At 45.0% G+C, this 19,682-nt stretch overlaps 2 protein-coding genes across 8 annotated transcripts in view; both read left to right on the top strand.

The window, feature by feature from the left end:
• FYB1 (FYN binding protein 1) overlaps window positions 1-8,316 on the top strand; it is a 55,239-nt gene extending 46,923 nt beyond the window's left edge. For all 5 annotated transcript variants that reach the window (XM_028749113.2, XM_077936410.1, XM_077936411.1 and 2 more), the window contains 3 exons: window positions 3,338-3,371; window positions 4,765-4,799; window positions 4,942-8,316. In XM_028749113.2, the coding sequence (XP_028604946.2) occupies window positions 3,338-3,371; window positions 4,765-4,799; window positions 4,942-4,964 (92 nt within the window). In that variant the 3' untranslated portion in view covers window positions 4,965-8,316. The remainder of the gene's footprint in view (window positions 1-3,337; window positions 3,372-4,764; window positions 4,800-4,941) is intronic.
• Window positions 8,317-17,256: 8,940 nt separating this feature from the next.
• Window positions 17,257-19,682, top strand: part of RICTOR (RPTOR independent companion of MTOR complex 2) — a 56,374-nt gene continuing 53,948 nt past the window's right edge. For all 3 annotated transcript variants that reach the window (XM_028747862.2, XM_028747863.2, XM_028747864.2), the window contains exons 1-2: window positions 17,257-17,370; window positions 17,572-17,619. In XM_028747862.2, the coding sequence (XP_028603695.2) occupies window positions 17,322-17,370; window positions 17,572-17,619 (97 nt within the window). In that variant the 5' untranslated portion in view covers window positions 17,257-17,321. The remainder of the gene's footprint in view (window positions 17,371-17,571; window positions 17,620-19,682) is intronic.

Below are 19,682 nucleotides of genomic sequence, written 5' to 3' on the forward strand. Positions count from 1 at the left end.
CAACTGAGCAAACTCCACCCTCTCTCACAAGGCCTGAACATCTGCCTTGTCAGCTTCCACAGAAATTGTCGGCAGCTGAGGGGGTTCATTATTATTTCTGGTTTCGTATCCCACCCTTTCCCAGGGGCTCAGGGTAAAATGCAGCATTTGAAATCTTTTAAATAATAATAATAAAAAGCATAACCAATCCCTGAGCCATCGCTCAGCCAGTAAAATAGCTAGGAAATAAGGTTGCCATTTCCAGCTTTTTTGCCCGGCCCTATTGTTAGGCAGTGTGAAGTGCCTGCCTCAGGCCACAGATACTGGGAGATGGGGACATTATGGAGGGCAGAGCTGGGTGCGCAACATGTGGCTTGCCCTGCGAATCCTAAAATGCCCTCCAAGCCCGCTCCACCCAAATGTAACCAAGGATGTTGTCCTGTTACCCGTGTGTTGAAGTAAGACCCATCTTCTGTCTATGAAATTCTGAGGGAGGGCCATTTTTTCCTTCCTCTTGGGTAGCAAAATGCCTTGGAGGCAGCTGTGCTTTGCTTGGGCCACACTAAGTAAAGGTAAAGGGACCCCTGACCATTAGGTCCAGTCGTGACCGACTCTGGGGTTGCGGCGCTCATCTCGCTTTATTGGCCGAGGGAGCCAGCGTACAGCTTCTGGGTCATGTGGCCAGCATGACTAAGCCGCTTCTGGCAAGCAGAGCAGCGCACGGAAACGCCATTTACCTTCCCACCGGAGCGGCACCTATTTATCTACTTGCACTTTGACATGCTTTGAACTGCTAGGTTGGCAGGAGCAGGGACCGAGCAACGGGAGCCCCGCAAAGCCTCCTGAGCGAAGATGGAGGAGCGCTCCCTCTTAACTCAGGATGCTTTGCGTTGCTTTCTTATTTCTTGTTTTCCTCCCCTAAAAACTAGGTGTGTCTTATGGTCCGGTGCATCTAATAGAGTGAAAAATACAGTGGTTCCATTGGGACACATTTGACTGCACATCCCTCTCTTCTCCCCATGAATGCTCCTTGTTCTGTGGGCTGCCTGTCGCCTTTGGAATAGATGGAGGGAGCATAGGGAGTGGAGAGGGCGGGGAAGTCCTGTTGCACAAGCGGAAAATCCTTATGCTAGAACAGGGGTCAGCAACCCGCGGCTCCGGAGCCGCATGTGGCTCTTTTACACCTTTGCCGCGGCTCCGGGGCGTATACTAGCAAGGGGAGGAGGCGCATTGTGTGCCCTGACACTCCCCACTGTGGTGGGCGCTGTACTGGCTGTGACGTCGCATGGGGGCGGTGCGTGCGTTAGTCACGCACCGTCCCGATGTCACCTTCCCGCTCGCTGTCAGATCGCGGCTCCGGAGATATATTTGTTTTAAATGTTGCAATGGTTTTGCGGCTCCCAGTTTTTTTTCTTCAGAAACGGGTCCAAGTGGCTCTTTTTGTCTTAAAGGCTGCAGACCCCTGTGCTAGAAGAACTACTCTTTTGGATACTTCCCCCATGACAATCCAGTTTATAACCCCCTGGAAAGAAACTTGCACCATATTTGGTACTCTGTTGCATTGTAAAGACCCGTATGTAGAGTTCTGGATTTCAGGGTTTGCTAATGTGGGTGGGAAGCAGGCATTACTCATGCAAACCTCAAACAACACAAACATCCCAGTGGCTTTTGCTTCTTTGGGTAGTGACAATATTGCAATAACCACTTCACACACAAAAACAAACTAACATGGGTTGTCTTTAAGGGACTTGCCAGCTCACACTCAAGAAAGACATCCTCTCTAAACAACACAATGTGATTTATATATTTTGTGCGGCCTTGACACTAAAAATCGATGATTTGCTCTGAAAGGCTTGCTAATGGCAGAGATTATCTTGATGCGAGACCGGAAAGGGGAATAGAATACATTCGTTATGAGCTCATTTCCCCAAGGGAGTTGTTCTGAAGTTGTGGTATTGTCCCTCCTTTAAGGGGAAGTCTTCCTGCCTTGAAATGAATGACAGGAACTCAGGTTTCAAAGGCCACCGAGGGAGTTCCATTATCAGGTTCAGAATGTTTGCCTTGCTGTTTTCAACTGCTGCTGTGGAAGGAAGAAAGTACAGTATCATTCATTCTTCCTATTTTTCCAGATGGGAAACTGAGTCACAAAGGCTGCAATGCGCAAGGCAAGCATAGTCCTTTGAAAAGTCACTCTGAAAGTTCTGAAGGAAGCGGGCCGTGGAATTCTGCCAAGGCCCTTAGCACAGCAGGAACATGACAGACAGATTTTATTTTTGTACTACAGCAGTGACAGCAGTGCAATTGCTGATTCTCACTTCCATGCAGGAGAAAGCAGCCTTGCTGCAGGGCACAGAATCCTGTCCCCTGTTTTTAAAAACCATTCTAGCGCTGTGGATGACAACAACGCAGCCTGCAGAGCAACCAAAGATTGGGGAGGAGAAGGGGTTTTTAAAAAATTTACTCAGTGTTTATTAAGGTTTATGATAGCAAGTTGAAATATTTCCAAGCTCAATAGGTGATGGTATAGAATACTCTTGATGTACATTTCTGAAAATGCTTGTCGCATCCATTCAAACTTATCCTGCTCTAGACAGTTTTTGCTCTGGCAGACAGATGCATGAGTCTTCAGTACACTGATCAGCACTGAGTGTGCATTTTCCTTTCCAAGTTTGCAAAACCATCAAAAGAAAAAGGTCAAGGAAAGTGCAATGCATTGCTGTGGGGACGGAGGAACATCTTCTGTCCCCTTTTGCAATGAGAATCATTGCGCAGCATCACTTTTTCACTTTGAAGGGCTGCATCCGGGGCTTTAGGCTGCTCGCATGTAGAATTGTGAGTCACTGACTGGTAAGTTGTCAGTTACGAAATGCAGCGGAGGCTAGTCCATCAGGTTGCTGCCCCACCAACCTTGGTCTGCTTGCCTCTTGCAAGGGGGTGGCTATGCCTGTCATTAGCGCCACCTACTGTTGGCCTCCCTGCCTTCTAACCTATCAGTCCCAATGGCAGCAGCTATCACTGAGAACAGCCCTTTGCGTGATCTCTGGACAACGATGGTAAAATACAGAAACAAGCTTCTGAATGGGTGGTGGTGAGGTATTCGCCAATTTTTATTTCACAAACCAGTGCTTTATACCTCCTATAATAAGCACCTACAATCTGACTTTCAGATAGCAGGGTGTCAGTTCCAGCTAAATGTCAACACATTTCACAGGGTAGGGGTAGAATCCCTAGATGGGATAGGACATGTCCTTTCTGCATTATCCTTTTCACCTTCCTGCCTCGTGGTTTTCTTTCAGCTCAGAAGAGTGATATCAGCTTCAGCTGATGATAACTATGTACCTATAATTTGATTTTACAGATGGTTATGTCCGGAGAAGCTGCATAGTGGATGAGTAAGTGCAATGTTTTCATCTTGAAACTTTTTATAATACAGTATTGTCAAAGCTAGCGAAACAGTTTTGCTTCCCAAACAAGAAACCACCACCCCACCCCCCGGCAATGCTATGTAAATGAAGACTTTCCCATAGAATATTGCTAAGTTGTTCCTTTGGAAAATTTCACAGAAACAAAAGAAATTCTCAGAATTTAAAGCCAGGTGTTTTTCCTGTTGATTTTTTTTTAAAATAGGGATAGAGTTAATCATCACTTTCATTGTTTATTGGCATAATATATTGGGTACAATCCACTCAGAATTTATCCTGTATTGAAATGAACAGCACATGCAATGCAATAGCTCAGTTGGTAGAGCATAAAGCTCTTAATCTCAAGGTTGTGGGTTTGAGCCCCATGTTGGACAAAAGATTCCTGCATTGCGGAGGCTTAGACTAGGTGACCCTTGTGGTCCCTTCCAATTCTACATTTCCATATTCACCATGTCTTGCCCTGCACCTGTTGACCTGTTGCCCAATTTCTTCTTCTTCTTCTTCTTCTTCTTCTTCTTCTTCTTCTTCTTCTTCTTCTTCACATGCTTTATCTTAAAAACATTAAAATGGTTTCTAAAACAAATTAATGCCTTTTTAATATATACCGTACTTTTTCCGTGTATAAGACTAGATTTTTTTACTCTAAAATAATCTTTAAAAATGGGGGTCGTCTTATACACGGGAGTTATCTTCCCCCATTTTCATAAATTTGAGTCCCCAAAAATAGTTGTCGTGTTATACACAGGGGCGTGTTATACATGGAAAAATATGTAAGTCGGATCTGATCCTAAAGCTTCATCCTTTTTAAGGTTTAATGTTTTGCTATGTTTTTATACATGCTGTAAGCTGCCCAGAGTGGCTAGGGCAACCCAGTCAGATGGGCAGGGTACAATTTATTTATTTTTCTTCTTCTTCTTCTTCTTCTTCTTCTTCTTCTTCTTCTTCTTCTTCTTCTTATTATTATTATTATTATTATTATTATTATTATCCACACTTCCACTTGACCTGCATTTTGATTCTTTTGCGTACCAATTAATTCCCCCTGGGTCCGAGAGCTTTCCTCATTGTTCCATGGCCATGCCTTGTGAAAATATGATCTTACCCACTGCATAGGATCTTATCAGATGCACAGAAAAGCCAGAAAAGAGAGGCTTTGCTTACCTGAGCTTCAATTCAGGTAAGCTCAGACTTTCTCAAGGCTCAGCCACGGAACAACAAGAGAATGGACCGTGGTCAAATGGTCCATTCTCCATGGAATATGGTCTAATGGGCCATGCTTTTCTATAAGGCAGCTTCCTCTGTTCCTAATATATGTGAAAGTAACTAAACCAATTGATTTTCTTTCTTCTTTCTAAACTTACAGTGATGAAGAAATATATGATGATATCGCTGATGAGGGTACGTTACACATGTCCAACAGAATTGTAGTGATTTGGGATGGAGTAAACAGAAGTATTTTATTTTAGTTGTGTTCTTTTTATAACAAGGGTAGGCATTTTTCATACTGTATTTACATTTACATTTCTCCCCCCCCCCCCAGGCTGCATATATGACAATGATTAGCTGTGGATTTCCCTTCAGCCTGAGCTTCATCTACTCTAAATCACCAAGTGGTTGATGCAAGAGTGAAATGTATTCCTCACATTGGTTGTTGTCTGCATAGGTACAAAGATTTGGTTAAGCTATCTCGCCAGCTTCTGAACTGTAAAGCAGGTCTCACAATGAAGGCATTGCAATGTTGATGGGACATATCACTATTTTCCTCGATCAGGTTGAGGAAGCAAATCTCCAAACCACTTCCCTCTTCCACCAGTATGGTGAATATTAAATTATTCAGGCAACCACCCAGTTCTCATTTTGCAAACATATTTTGTTTGTTTCCTCAAAGCATACACTTCTAAAATATTTCACAGGTGAAATTAGTCACACTTATGTGTACTTGCTATACCCTGTTCTCACACCTGAAGCATCCTGGGCCTATTACAGCTCTTCTCTATCAGTTATACATTGTGTTCATTTGCTCACCAGTACCGTACTTTTCCGTGTATAAGACAAGGATTTTTTTACTTGAAAGTAATGTCCCTGCAGATGATGACAGCGGTCACAAAATTAAAAGACGCCTGTTTCTTAAGAGAAAAGTGATGGCAAACCTAGACAGCATCTTAAAAAGCAGAGACATTACCTTGCCGACAAAAGTCCGTATAGTTAAAGCTATGGTTTTCTCAGTAGGGATGTATGGAAGTGAGTGCTGGACCACAAAAAAGGCTGATCGCCGAAGAATTGATGCTTTTGAATTATGGTGCTGGAGGAGACTCTTGAGAGTCCCATGGACTGCAAGAAGATCAGACCTATCCATTCTTAAGGAAATCAGCCTTGAGTGCTCACTGGAAGGACAGATCGTGAAGCTGAGGCTCCAATACTTTGGTCACCTCATGAGAAGAGGAAACTCCCTGGAAAAGACCCTGATGTTGGGAAAGATGGAGGGCACAAGGAGAAGGGGACGACCGAGGACGAGATGGTTGGACAGTGTTCTCAAAGCTACTAACATGAGTTTGACCAAGCTGCAGGAGGCAGTAGAAGACAGGAGTGCCTGGCGTGCTCTGGTCCATGGGGTCAGGAAGAGTAGGACAAGACTAAACGACTGAACAACAACAATGTTTAAAAATTGGGCTTGTCTTATACACGGGTAGTGCTGAGGGGGGATGAGTGATTGGTTGGTGCCATAAGCTGGAGATTGTCAACAGTGGTAGTGCGAGTGATTGGTGGCTGTGGAAATGGCTTTTTTTGATTTGCTGTTGCAGCGGCAATTGGGTGGGCGATAGGCGGCTGCCGCCGGCGAGCGGTCAGACATTTGCTGACTTTTGCATTGCGTGTGATAGGAAGCCTTGTTCAGGCAGGTGATTCTCAGCAATCCCCCCCAAAAAAGTAACTCAACAGCTCTGGACAATCTTCCCCCATTTTCTTCCTTTTGAGTCCCCCCAAATAGTCTTTTTGAGTCTTATACACAGGGCGTGTTATACACGGAAAAATACAGTAAGTCCTGGCTTTAGAAGCAGGCTGCATTAGCAAACTGTCCATAGAATCATAGACTTGTAGAGTTGGAAGGGACCACGAGTGCCATCTAGTCCCACCCCTTGCAATGCAGGAATCTATCGCCCAACATGGGGCTTGAACCCACAATCCAGAGATTAAGAGTCTCATGCTCTACCAGCTAAACCAGGGGTCTGCAACCCGCGGCTCCGGAGCCGCATGTGGCTCTTTTACACCTTTGCCGCGGCTCCGGGGCGGATACTAGCGAGGGGAGGAGGCGCATTGTGCGCCCCGACACTCCCCACTGTGGCGGGCGCTGTACTGGCTGTGACGTCACATGGGGGAAGTGTGTGCGTTAGTCACGCACTGTCCCGACGTCACCTTCCCACCCGCTGTCAGATCGGAGGGCAGCGGCGCCCATGCTTTAAATGTCGCAATGGTTTTGCGGCTCCCAGGTTGTTTTTTCTTCGGAAACGGGTCCAAGTGGCTCTTTTTGTCTTAAAGGTTGCAGACCCCTGAGCTAAACCATCCTGACCATGATAGTTTTGTTTGTAACAAGAACTGAACAATCTTGCAACAAGTTCTCTTTGAGTTCATTTAACCCCCACCCACTCTTGCCTTGCTAGCTGTCATGTCGCATGAAACGAAGCAGTGTGATGGCTTTTTGCATGCATGCATATTAATTTGCATCACACACATAAAATGCTCTGATGTTCTAGGCTCTGGAGACAGGGACTAAAGCCTGAAGAATTTTAATGCAGTTCAAACTGATACAAATCTTAAAACACATCCCCAATATCTCTCCAAAAGGCAAAATAAGAGAGACAGTTTTTTCACCTCCTCCCACAAGAACAGACAGGTAGTGGAAAAGTAGGGGCTGTTCTGTTAAATATTGTTGGGGAATATGCAAATATTCCTCTGTGAAGGTCTGCATGGCCCCACTCCCACTGACTTGCTTTGATCTACCTCTCCCTCCCCAATAAATGAACACTTTGAGATGGACCATTGGCTTTTTCAACTTCTAATGCACTTTGCGGGGTGGGTGGGTGGGATGGAGGAAGGACCTGGGCACTGTATTGTTTATTTGAACTGTTTATACTAGTAGTGCTGTGGAATATGTGAGAAAACACTTCATACACAGTTCAGTCTCCATCATAAGAGATTAGTCTCATATCAAAAGATGCCCGTGGCTTTGCTAGTTGGCAGAAAAGACTGGGCAAAAGGTTCCTCATGCAGCAATACTTGTTCAGCAGACAAAGACCACACTACTTTGAGTGACAATGAACGTCAAAGTCTGCACAACGGAAATTACAGGTTTTTTGTAGTAAAGGTTGCAAGATGATAGGGATGTGTTTGCATCCATATGCATAAGTGGGTGCCATAATTAGCACTAATGCTGATCAGGAGAGAAGGGAACAGGGAGGGAGTAGGTATCATGCATTTAATCCACAGCTTCCCTACCGACAGCCGATAAACCGTTTTGCCTTTCATGGGACTGGGAATACCTGTTCAGAACTGGCGTCTGGGTCAGCTGAGAAACCACACAACACGCAAATGCACACGGAACACAACTGCATGCACAGTTTCTCAGTGTAGAGATACATGCGCTGAAGCTCCTTGCTGACTCAGAGTGACAGAGGAAATGTGCCGCCCTCACAGATAACCAAGGAATATGTTTTCTAAAATTAACTTATTGTGCTTGGTACAAAACAAAACTTCTGTGGAGTGTTTTCATTGAACATTCATGAATGTAATTTATGTTGTTTTCAATCCTTTATTTTATGCTGCATTCTGAGATTCCAGCCTTGGCACCCATCACTTAATTATAGTAGCACCTTGTTATGCTAATATATATTAATCTTCTGTTTTTATTCTCTATAGATTTTGTTTTCTCATGCTTTGGGAAACATTAAAGATTTTATGGTTTTCTAAACGGCAACTTGTGCATTTCTTCACTCCGAGCTCATCCATAGTTAAGGCATCGTATTCGTTGGTTTTGATTAACCCGTCCTCCTTCTGCACAGATGCTAGGGTGCGGCACAACACATAATATCAACAAGCTGCACAATTAAAATTATGACACAGAAAAGAAAAAACCCCACATTGCAATAAACAGAGATAGCTAAAAACAAAACAGCCGCAGAGTGGGTCGAACAGTAAAACCCTTCCAATAGTTTAGCCATATTTGTCAATTGCTGCTTCTGGGATACAGTGGTACTTCAGGCTACATACACTTCAGATTACATATGCTTCAGGTTACAGACTCGGCTAACCCAGAAATAGTGCTTCAGGTTAAGAACTTTGCTTCAGGATGAGAACAGAAATCGTGCAGCGGCAGCGGGAGGCCCCATTAGCTAAAGTGGTGCTTCAGGTTAAGAACAGTTTCAGGTTAAGAACAGACCTCCGGAACGAATTAAGTTCTTAACCCGAGGTACCACTGTATCTGGCAAAGCCATCCTGAAGAAGAAAAAGTAGAAGACAGATATTCAATAAGTATGGCTGGCTTGCCCGCTAAAGGAAAGCACTATTTGGAATGGAAACGTGGCCAGGAATGTGGAGTGATATTGCTGTCTTGTTCCATCGCAGCTTGAGGCTCACAAGGGGAAGGTGACAGCAGCAGAGCCATGCTTGGTCCAGGCATAGCCTGTCAGAACCCTGGACAGAGCACAGTTGAAGGTGGTGCCTGGAGCATTCGCACCCACACAAGGGAGAGCTATGCCCTTAGCACAGGGGAAGGGAAACTCGGACCCTGAGGGACAAATGCAGCCTACCTCTGCACACCACTCATGTTCCTCCCCAAGTCACATTCACCCTCTCCCCGGGCTTCATCCCTCAATGGCCCAGTTTCATTGGGCCCAGTCCTGTTGCATTAGCTATGGACGTTTTTAATACTCATCCGACTGCAAGTGCACCAGGATGCAGGAACCACGCTAAGTCATCTCGCCTTCGATTTGGAGTGGGGTTTGGTTTAACTCTGTGGGTTTTTCCAAACAGTTGAAAAAGAGCAGAGTTATTTCCGAGCCCAATTGTGAGCTCGTAATGATGAAAGTCCCATTGCATTTTCAGCAACAACACTGGGAATGCAATAGGGTCCCACCCTCTGTGAAACCAGCTAATGTCACTGAGCTTTCTGGCGCCTGCAATTTCCAGGCCAACGTATTTCCGTACGTTGCAAGGTTGAAAAGGGTTTTAAATGAAAGCCAGTCAACAAGCAGCCTAACGACACTTTAATAGATTAATAAGAACATGAGAAGAGTCCTCCTGAATTGGGCCAAAGGTGCATCTAGTCCGGCAGGACTGAGATTTGGAGATATGCTTCAAGGTCCAGACAATGGGAAGTCCCAAAAAATTAATAATTATAATTTGGATGATAATCTGGTCTTTTTTATTTTAGTTTTTTATTTTAATTGGATTATGATTTGATATGTTAATTGGAGGGACGCAGGTGGCGCTGTGGGTTCAAGCCTCAGCGCCTAGGACTTGCCGATCGAAAGGTCGGCGGTTCGAATCCCCGCGGCGGGGTGCGCTCCCGTCATTCGGTCCCAGCGCCTGCCAACCTAGCAGTTCGAAAGCACCTTCGGGTGCAAGTAGATAAATAGGGACCGCTTACTAGCGGGAAGGTAAACGGTGTTCCGTGTGCTGCGCTGGCTTGCCAGAGCAGCGATGTCACGCTGGCCACGTGACCCGGAAGTCTGCGGACAGCACTGGCTCCCGGCCTATAGATTGAGATGAGCGCACAACCCTAGAGTCTGGCAAGACTGGCCCGTACGGGCAGGGGTACCTTTACCTTTACCTATGTTAATTGGATGTTTATTTATTGGAAATTTAATAAAAATGATTTAACAAAAAAGGTGCATCTAGTCAATAATAATAATAATAATAATAATAATTTATTTATACCCTGCCTATCTGGCTGGGCTTCCCCAGCCACTCTTAAGCCATGGCTTAAAATACTGTAATACACCAAACATTAAAAGCTTCCCTAAACAGGGCTGCCTTCAGATGTCTTCTAAAAGTCTGGTAGTTGTTGTTCTCTTTGACATCTGGTGGGAGGGCCTTCCACAGGGAGGGAGCCACTACCGAGAAGGCCCTCTGCCTGGTTCCCTGTAACTTGGCTTCTCGCAGTGAGGAAACCGCCAGAAGGCCCTCGGTGCTGGACCTCAGTGTCCAGGTAGAACAATGGGGGTGGAGACGGTCCTTCAGTACTGGACCAAGGCCGTTTAGGGCTTTAAAGGTCAGCACCAACACTTTGAATTGTGCTCGGAAACATCCTGTAGTCATTCAGATGCTTATAGGAAGCCGCAAAGCAGGACCCTCAAAAGCATTCTCTCCACTTGTGGTACCCAGCAATTAGCATTCAGAAGCTATGGCAATAGAAATTAGCTATTATGGCTAGTAGCCACTTATCCTCCATGAATTGCTCCAGTCCTTTTGTCAAGCCATCCAAGAGAATGGTCATCTAGCAGAAGCAAACTGCATGGTTTAACTATGCTCTGTGTGAATGAATTCTTTCCATCTTTTCTTCAAAGTGGAAGATACAAGGCAGATCTCCATGTCTGAACTAACTTCCATGGGAAGTGAGTCTGAGAAGCAGGCAAATAGTGGCAGGAAGAGACAACGTTCTAGGACTAGGTCTTGTTGATAAAAATGGACAAATCAACAGGTCTAGATGGCATCCAGCGGAGAGTTTTTAACCTTTTTTTTTTTTTTTTTTGGCCTATCTAATAGAAAACATGTACAGTGGTAGCTCGCAAGACGAATGCCTCGCAAGACGGAAAACTCGCTAGACGAAAGGGTTTTTTGTTTTTTGAGCTGCTTTGCAAGACGATTTTCCCTATGGGCTTGCTTCGCAAGACGGAAACGTCTTGCAAGTTTGTTTCCTTTTTCTTAACACCGTTAATACAGTTGCGACTTGACTTCGAGGAGCAATTCATAGCACGTGGTGTGGTAGCCTTTTTTGAGGTTTTTGAAGACTTTGGTGATTTTTGAAGCTTTTCCAAAACTTTTCCGACACCGTGCTTCACAAGACGAAAAAAATTGCAAGACGACAAAACTCACGGAATGAATTAATTTCGTCTTGCGAGGCACCACTGTATGTTTTTTCTTAAGATGAGTCTCCATACTTGAGACCTGGAAAGTGTAACAACAATTTTTAAAAAAAGAGATCTAGAGGGTATCTGGGAAATTACAGATCAGTTATCTTAACATTGCTCCAGGAAACCCAGTGGGATGCATCATTAAAGATAGGATGTGGACGAACAAGTCTTGCTGAAACAAAATCATTTGTAAGAACTCAATCATTTAGGGTGGCACCACCTGAATTTTTGAACTCCCTGCCTATTGAGATCAAGCAGTCACCTTCACTGTACACTTTTTGGGATCTGCTAAAAACATTTTTGTTTAGACAAGCCTACCCAGATGCTTAGAAAGTTGAGGTAATTTTAATGTTTTAGTATTTTAACTTCTGTATGTTTTAAAGTATGCCTATGATTTTTTTCCTTGATTTTCTTGTTGCTTTCCTTGCCTTTTTGCAAACCTCTTTGAGGTTTCTTACAATCAAGCCGTGTATAAATGTTATGAAAGAAACAAGGAAACAAATGTGTTTACACAAACTGCACCAGTGGCATCAAATGGGTCAGGTACATGTTTCAGTCAATAATGTTTGGTGATGTTGAGAAATCCAGATGGGTTTTGTGAAAGCTTGAAAATTAGACCTGTTACCTGATTGGGGAGAAGAAATGTTAGTGGATTATTTATACAAACTGTATATTAATTTATCAGTTAAATTTGCATATGCATAAAACCAATATTTCTGAAATGAGAAAGGTACAAGCAAGTTAAGACTAAACCAATGATCTTAAACTAAACTTTTCCATTATTTTGTAGTGGCTCCTTCTGGTGTGGGGTTGGAGAAAGACTTTACTTTCCATGAGGGATCCACTCAGTGCTTTTTTTCTGGGGGGACACATACCGTTAAACATTTTGTGAATCTTTGTACTTTTGTCCATTTACTGTATTTATTTTTCCTGATTTGAACTATAAAATTGGGATTTTCTTCAGTACCCCTAAACATTTTAAGAAATGTTTAAGAAATCTTTAATCCCTAATCAGGTAACAGGTCTAATTTTAAGCAAAAATTGCTGGATCCACTCAGTGGCGTAGCGTGGGTTGTCAGCACCCAGGGCAAGGCAAGTAATTTGCGCCCCCTAAACCGTGGATTTTGCGCCCCCTAACCCATGGAGTGCGCCCCCCCAGATGTTGCGCCCGGTGCGCCCGCCCCCCCTGCACCCCCCACGCTACGCCACTGGATCCACTTATTTCCTTTGTCCAACTTTGTACACCATGTCTAAACATGCAGACACTTAGCAAAGCTGCTGTGGAAGTGCATTCACTGCATTTCTCCCCAGAGTCCAATTTGCAGACAAGTGTCATGTGAGTTTGGGGCAGAAGCTGGCTATGGATTGCACTGCTTGGTTTGTGACATGGCAAGCCCACAGTGGTAAGTCCCACCCCCTGTTGAGTTTTGCAAATGCAACAAGCAAATGTTGAATTGGCTAAGCTTGCATGTGGTTTAAAGAAAACACATCTGACCTATGGGACAGATATGAGTTTTCATTCAGTGTTCAATTCATTGACAGATACAGCTATCAAAACAATGGTAAAGAACAACTAGGCATTAGGCTTTCTCCATGGGAGGTGGGACAGGGGTGGGGAATTCCCCCTTTTAAGTAACATCAGTATGGACCTGTGTCACTCTGGCCAAACAGATTTTTGCAAGTTTCTGAAACAATATTAAAGCCCTTGGAACCTTTTTACTAGAGTCAAAAGTGGTATAAGCAGAGATATATTTTTCCAACAACTTCCAGCTCTTGGGGTGAGAAAAAAGCATTTTAGCTGCCTTAAATCTCTGTGTTGGAAAGTAGAAAAACAGTTTCAATACTGTAGTCAGGCACAATTATTCTGAGTGTCAACAGGAAGCAGATAGTCATTTTTCAAAGAAAAACCAGTGACTTTTCAGAGTAAAACCACACACCCCATAAAGTGTGAAACTGCACACACTATTTGTTAAAAGTTGTGAATTGAATTTAGTGACTTTCATCTGGGGTTTTTAAAATGCTATTTGCACAGCACATAGGGCACATTACACTTCACACAGCCTTTAAAATGTAAATTAAAAATGCTTTTAAAAGCAGGCTAATCATTTGTCATGTATGATAATGACTTAAGATGCAGTGCTGTACGCAGGTTGTTACTTGCACTCCTAGTCATGGGTCCCCTGCAGATGGCATGGATCCAGTATTTAATCCATATTTTATGAATGTCCCCTTAGACTGTGGTGCCTTGAGAACACGTTCAAAGAAGCCAGAGACTACCAGTGTGGATACTCCCGCAGGGGATTAAAAAAAAACTCTACTCACTTCAGGGGCATAGGGGGGTGGGCCAGGTGCCATCATGGAGGGGGTGACAAATTATCAAGGAACAATTACTGCCCTACTAGGGCAGTTCATAGGGATGTGGATGGCCCTGTGGTCTAAACCACAGAGTCTAGGGCTTGCCGATCAGGTTGGCGGTTTGAATCCCCGTGACGGGGTGAGCTCCTGTTGTTCGGTCCCAGCTCCTGCCAACCTAGCAGTTTGAAGGCACGTCAAAGTGCAAGTAGATAAATAGCTACCGCTCTGGCGGGAAGGTGAACGGCATTTCCGTGCGCTGTTCTGGTTATGCTGGCCACATGACCCAGAAGCTGTCTGCGGACAAACGCCAGCTCCCTCAGCCGGTAAAGTGAGATGAGTGCCGCAACCCCAGAGTCGTCCGTGACTGGACTTAATGGTCAGGGTTCCCTTTACCTTTACCTTTAAAAAACTTTTTTAAAAAAATGCCTGCTCCAAAGGTCATATCTTACTGCACTAGGGATTATATAGCTACATATGAAATTTCATGCATATCAGTTAATATCTTGACCCTCCACAAAAATAGCTGTTTACTTGGCCGTTTTCCTATGTCGTGAAGGCTGAAATGTCAACAAAGCATGTGCCTTTCCTAGACTCTTTTCAGGCACCTGCTAAAAGCATTCTTCTTTATGCAAGCATACCTAGATGCTTAGGAAGTTGAAGTAATTTTAATCTTAATATTTTAGCTTTTGTATGTTTTAAAGTAGGATTGTTAATTTTTCTTGATTTTTACTGCTGTGGTGTTTTTTTGTTTTGGTAAACCACTTTGCAGGCTTTAAATAAATAAACAATAAATATAAATAAAATAACACAAGCCAAAACACAACCCATCCTGCAGATTTAAGTACAGTGGTACCTCGGGTTACATATGCTTCAGGTTACATACGCTTCAGGCTACAGACTCCGCTAACCCAGAAATATTGCTTCAGGTTAAGAACTTTGCTTCAGGATGAGAACAGAAATCGTGCTCCGGCGGTGCGGCAGCAGCAGGAGGCCCCATTAGCTAAAGTGGTGCTTCAGGTTAAGAACAGTTTCAGGTTAAGTACGGACCTCCGGAACGAATTAAGTACTTAACCTGTGGTACCACTGTATCTGTCCATTGTCGTCTACTTGTTTTCAGAGGCTCAGAATCCACATTCCTTTGTAAGAAAATATGAAATAACATAAAACCATTTTTGCTGGCAAAGAAAATTAAAAAAATGTGTGTGGGGGGGTTGACAAGAAATTTTCTGCTCCGGGTACCACCTGACCTTCCTACGCCTCTGACTCACTTATCCTTTGGCTGAGAGAGGGTCATATGCATATCATTCCTGCATATATGTTGGGCAGTGGCCATTTAGATCTTCAAGCCTGTTGTAGGAATCATCTCTTCGAATAAAGAGCAGAAAATACAGAGATGCAGCGGAGTGTTATTTCCTCACCATGAAGTCACTGTCTGCAGCCAAACACCAACGTCCGTTTACAGCAGGGATGTGGAATCCAGGGGCTAAATGTGGCCCTTGACATTCTCTTTCTGGCCCTCAGAACTCTCCCCAGGCCATACCCCACACTGCCCTAAAGCCACTGGGAAACCGACACAGGGAAGGCATTAGAAGCACCACACCCACTTGAATATTTTTTGTAAAGGCCTTTCACAGCAAAGAGCTGTTGTTTTCCTTTTATCATTTCTGCCATGGTGAAATTTATTTGCGTCATTCCTTAATTTGACATAGCCGCCCAGAAATATTCCCTGGGTGGCTTAGCAGAGGCAAAACAATGTTTAACAGAAGTCTAGTATTAAATCCAACATTTTTGTTCCTGGATAAAAATGTGCGGCTCTGCCTGCTTTTTGATGCCAAGTGTACAGTGGGACCGTGGAAGAGCATTCTTTGTAGGGGATATGACATGCCCACAACCTGTACTTTCCTGAAACAACTGAAAGGCATTCTTCCCCCTTTTTGTCTTGATGAGCTTTTTCAAGTGGGTTTTAGGTGTTCATTTTTGTACCAAACAGCTCTGCCCTAGGGGTTCATTGTGTATCGCCTTTAAACCATTTTCCAGCACCGTTTATAAAGCTGATTTTAACGTACAGCGGCAAATAGCCTCAAGAAATTATTAATTTATTTATACCCCACCCTTTCCCCTGACAGGGACTCAAGGTGGCTTACAGTTAAAAACATAAAGTGCTGTTTAGACATGTTTAGAGGGCAGTTCATAAACAACTAACAAGAGCAGACATTTAATATGAGTTTTGTTGGGGGAGGTAGGCTGTAAGGGAGAACCTTCTGACCCTTGGAACTAGCGAGTGCTAAAATAGAAACCAGGCAAGCTTCCCATGTCAGGGTGATCGCCTGGGTCATTAGGCAAAAAAAAAAGGGGGGGGGAAGGGGGGGTTAGTAGTTAGAAGGGTAAGGTCATACCCAACATTTCTGAGATGAAAATAGGGACATCCTACCATACCCTCCAATATTTATCTGATGAAAATAGGGGCATCCTAAGGAAAAGTGGGATATTCCAGGATCAAATCAGAAACCAGGACAGCTTCTGTAAATGCAGGACTGTCCCAGGAGAAAATAGGGACACCTGGAGGGCCTGCAAAGCCAGAGTTCAAGGTTATGTTACAGTGATGTGACCTAGAAGGAAAGAAGCAAACTGTAGGAAAAGTCAGACAAACAGTTTGGGAGCAATTTCTGTTTGAATCCAAGACTGCAGATATCGGGGGGGGGGGGGGCCGCGAAAAAGCCACTTTTGGAAGGCGTTGATGCTGTGAACCCCTCCATCACAGCCTGGGGTTGTGTAAATCAGGGTTTCCCAAAGCTGGGTCTGCAGCTGTTTTGGGACTACAACTCCCATCATCCCTCCATCACAGCCTCAGGTTGTGTAAATCAGGGTTTCCCAAAGCTGGGTCTCCAGCTGTTTTCAGGACTACAACTCCCATTATCCCTAGCCGACAGAACCAGTCGTCAGGAATGACGGGAACTGTGGTCCCCACAAAAAGCAGGCGCCCCAACTTTGGGAAACCTTGGTGTAAATAAACCAGGCATCCAAAAGACACCACAGTCTCCGCTGCGCCTCATTCCCCAAAGGAAACGGGAATCTGTGGTGGGGAAGCGCCAGGACCAACTGGAATCTCGCAGCAAATAGGTTTCCACAAGGAGCAAGCCGAGGGGTACACAGCCGCCTGCCCCGAGGAGAATACAAAGGCGGCGACGGCGGCGGCACCCTCCGGCTCCTCCTCGCGGCCTTCCCCCGCCTCAACAACGACCTCACGGGCTGCCTGGCACCGGGAGTGTGCCGCCCGCCCTTCCCTTCCCTTCCCACGGCGCCCGCTCCTCGAGCGAGAGCGCGCGGGCCCGGCCTCCCGCGCGCGGGCAGTAACTAGGCAAGCCGAGCGAGGCGGCTTCCTCCGCTCTCTCGCGAGATCGGGCGAGGTTTCCGGTGTTGTGACTGCGGGGCCGTAAACATGGCGGTGAGTCTCCGCGCCCGCTCGCTGAGGCACCTCCGCATTCGAGGTGAGGAGGAACCCCCGGAGGGGTGGGGGGCTCGGCCTGCGCTTCGGCGGCGGGGCGGTGGGTGGGTCGGTGCCCGGCTCCTGCCTCCCCCTCCCCGGTCTCAGCATCCCGCTCCCTCCGGCCGCCGGGCTCAGCCTCTTCTCTCCTCCTCCCATCAATGACCGAATCTTTTCTTTTCTCCCCCTCTTCCCCACCGCCCAGGCCGGAACGACAGCGGCGAGGAAAACGTCCCCCTCGATCTCAGCCGAGGTAATGGAGCGGGAGGGGGGGGGAAGCAGGGTGGGCACCCTGGTGGCGAGCGCCTCCCTCCATCCCGCCCCCCACAAACTCCACATTCTGGGGGGTGTTTTCAGAATGGGAGTGAATGGAGGCTGGGGCTCAGGGGGGAGAGGGGAGCCTTTTCCTGACATCAGGGTGGGGGCCCCCTGAGATAAGGGGGGGGATATGTCTTCCTCCCAGCAGCCGGTCCCCAGCAGGAGGGAGCGGGGAGAATACTTGCTCCAGGATGCGAACATTCCTCCCATGCCCAAGGCAATGCACATTTATTTAGGGGATTAAGCCCCATGGAGCTCAGGTGGGGGTGTTAGATTGGGAATGAAACCCCCTTCTGTCCTGTGGGTCTTCTTGGCAAGCATGGGCTGCGAGGGCTAAATTATTAGATCTTGATTTCATTTAAGATAATAGTAATAAGCAGGATGATAGGCTGCTAGCTGAAGCATGGTTGTGGAGCATCTTATGCAAGGTTGGACTTGAAGACTGTCAGGGTCCCTTCCATGATTCTCTGATTCTTCCTCCTTGCAATGGGACTTTCCTCTTTTTTAAAAAATGTATATCACGGGCTTCAGTGCTGCACTTCTCTTTCTAACTAGAGAGGGTGAGAGTGACTGTGAGAAAGCAGCGCCCGTTGTCTCCCTGTGTTTCTCGCTTTCACCCTCGTTTTTTATCACTTCGGCCAGGAGGAGGAGGAGAGGTGTTCTGTTTCTGTTAGCAGAAATGATTTGACTTTGTGTTCAAATCGTGAGAGTGGAAAAGAGAATTTGAGGAAATAGTGAAAAGCAAGTAGTCGGCTTTGGAAAACCACAGGACCCACCGGGCAAGCACTGGAATTCCACCCTTAATATGTTATGGGAAGAAGAGAAATCTTAAGTCACAAGGGGAGATGGCGAAGTCTCACTCTGGTGAGCTGTTTCCTGACACATGGGGGAAGGGGAGAGGGGGAGCAGGAAAACAACAAGCAGCTGATGGATTATTGGCAGGTATGTTGCTCTCTCCACCCCCTAGACTTGTTTTGTACAGCTTGCTGTGCTGCAGGTTCATTATTTCCCGTCTGCTGGCTGCAGATGGGGCTGTTAGCAGCGTTTGAGCTTTTCAGAGCTTGGGCATTGATGTAGCCAGCAGTATGTAAATCCCAGTAGTCTTTCCAAATTCGGTTCTCTCCTACACTCTGCTTGCAAATTGATTCTGTGTTGTCAGTGATCTGCTTGGAAATAGTCCACCACTAGCCAGAGTTTGTAGATACGTAGGGTTGAACTCATGACTGCCTGTCCCTATAGGCAAGCTCACTTCTATTATACTTGGATATAGATCTTAAGACAAGGTGGCAGCTAGAATTCTTATCACAGTGAAATTTTTGAAAAACAATTTGGATGCTTTGTGTATTTCCCATAGTTTGTTTTTTTACTTCAATTACAGGCATATACAGAATAAAACTGTACAGACATGTAGCATAATATGCTGCGTATATTAACTGTTAGTGCACTGTGTAAAGAGAAAACAAATACCAACAAACTTTTCGTTGCTGCATTTTAACAAAAGTATGTTAAAATATTAAGTTTATGTTTTTGATGAAACAGTGAGTAGATATATTCGAAAGGATTAAGAGTGCTGCATGTTATGGATTCCAGATAATTTGTACTGCAAAATAAAAACTTTGTAGTAATGACACCATATATAAGTAGACTGGGTATGGTACTTATAGAAGTATGTAATTGGTGCTTTTCCAGATGAAAACAAGGTAGCATTGAAATAACTGACAAAATTGTGTGTGGTAAACATCAGGCTGAAAGCACATTTTGAAATCTATAATGTTTCAGTGTAATATTCAAGGCCCACTGGAGGCCAGAAGTCCCCCAGTAGGAAGATACCACACTATTCATCTGATTCATTTGTTTTCTCTATCTGAATGTAACTAGAATAATGTGAGACTGGAGTACAGTACTGCTGTGGTAATATCTGAATTAGCACTACAGTGAATTGGAAAATAGGTGTTGAAGAATTGTAAGAGTTAAAATTCAGTGTTGAAATTCAAAAGA

Source organism: Podarcis muralis, chromosome 11 (genome assembly GCF_964188315.1).
Source record: "Podarcis muralis chromosome 11, rPodMur119.hap1.1, whole genome shotgun sequence".
Taxonomy (NCBI): Eukaryota; Metazoa; Chordata; class Lepidosauria; order Squamata; family Lacertidae; genus Podarcis; species Podarcis muralis.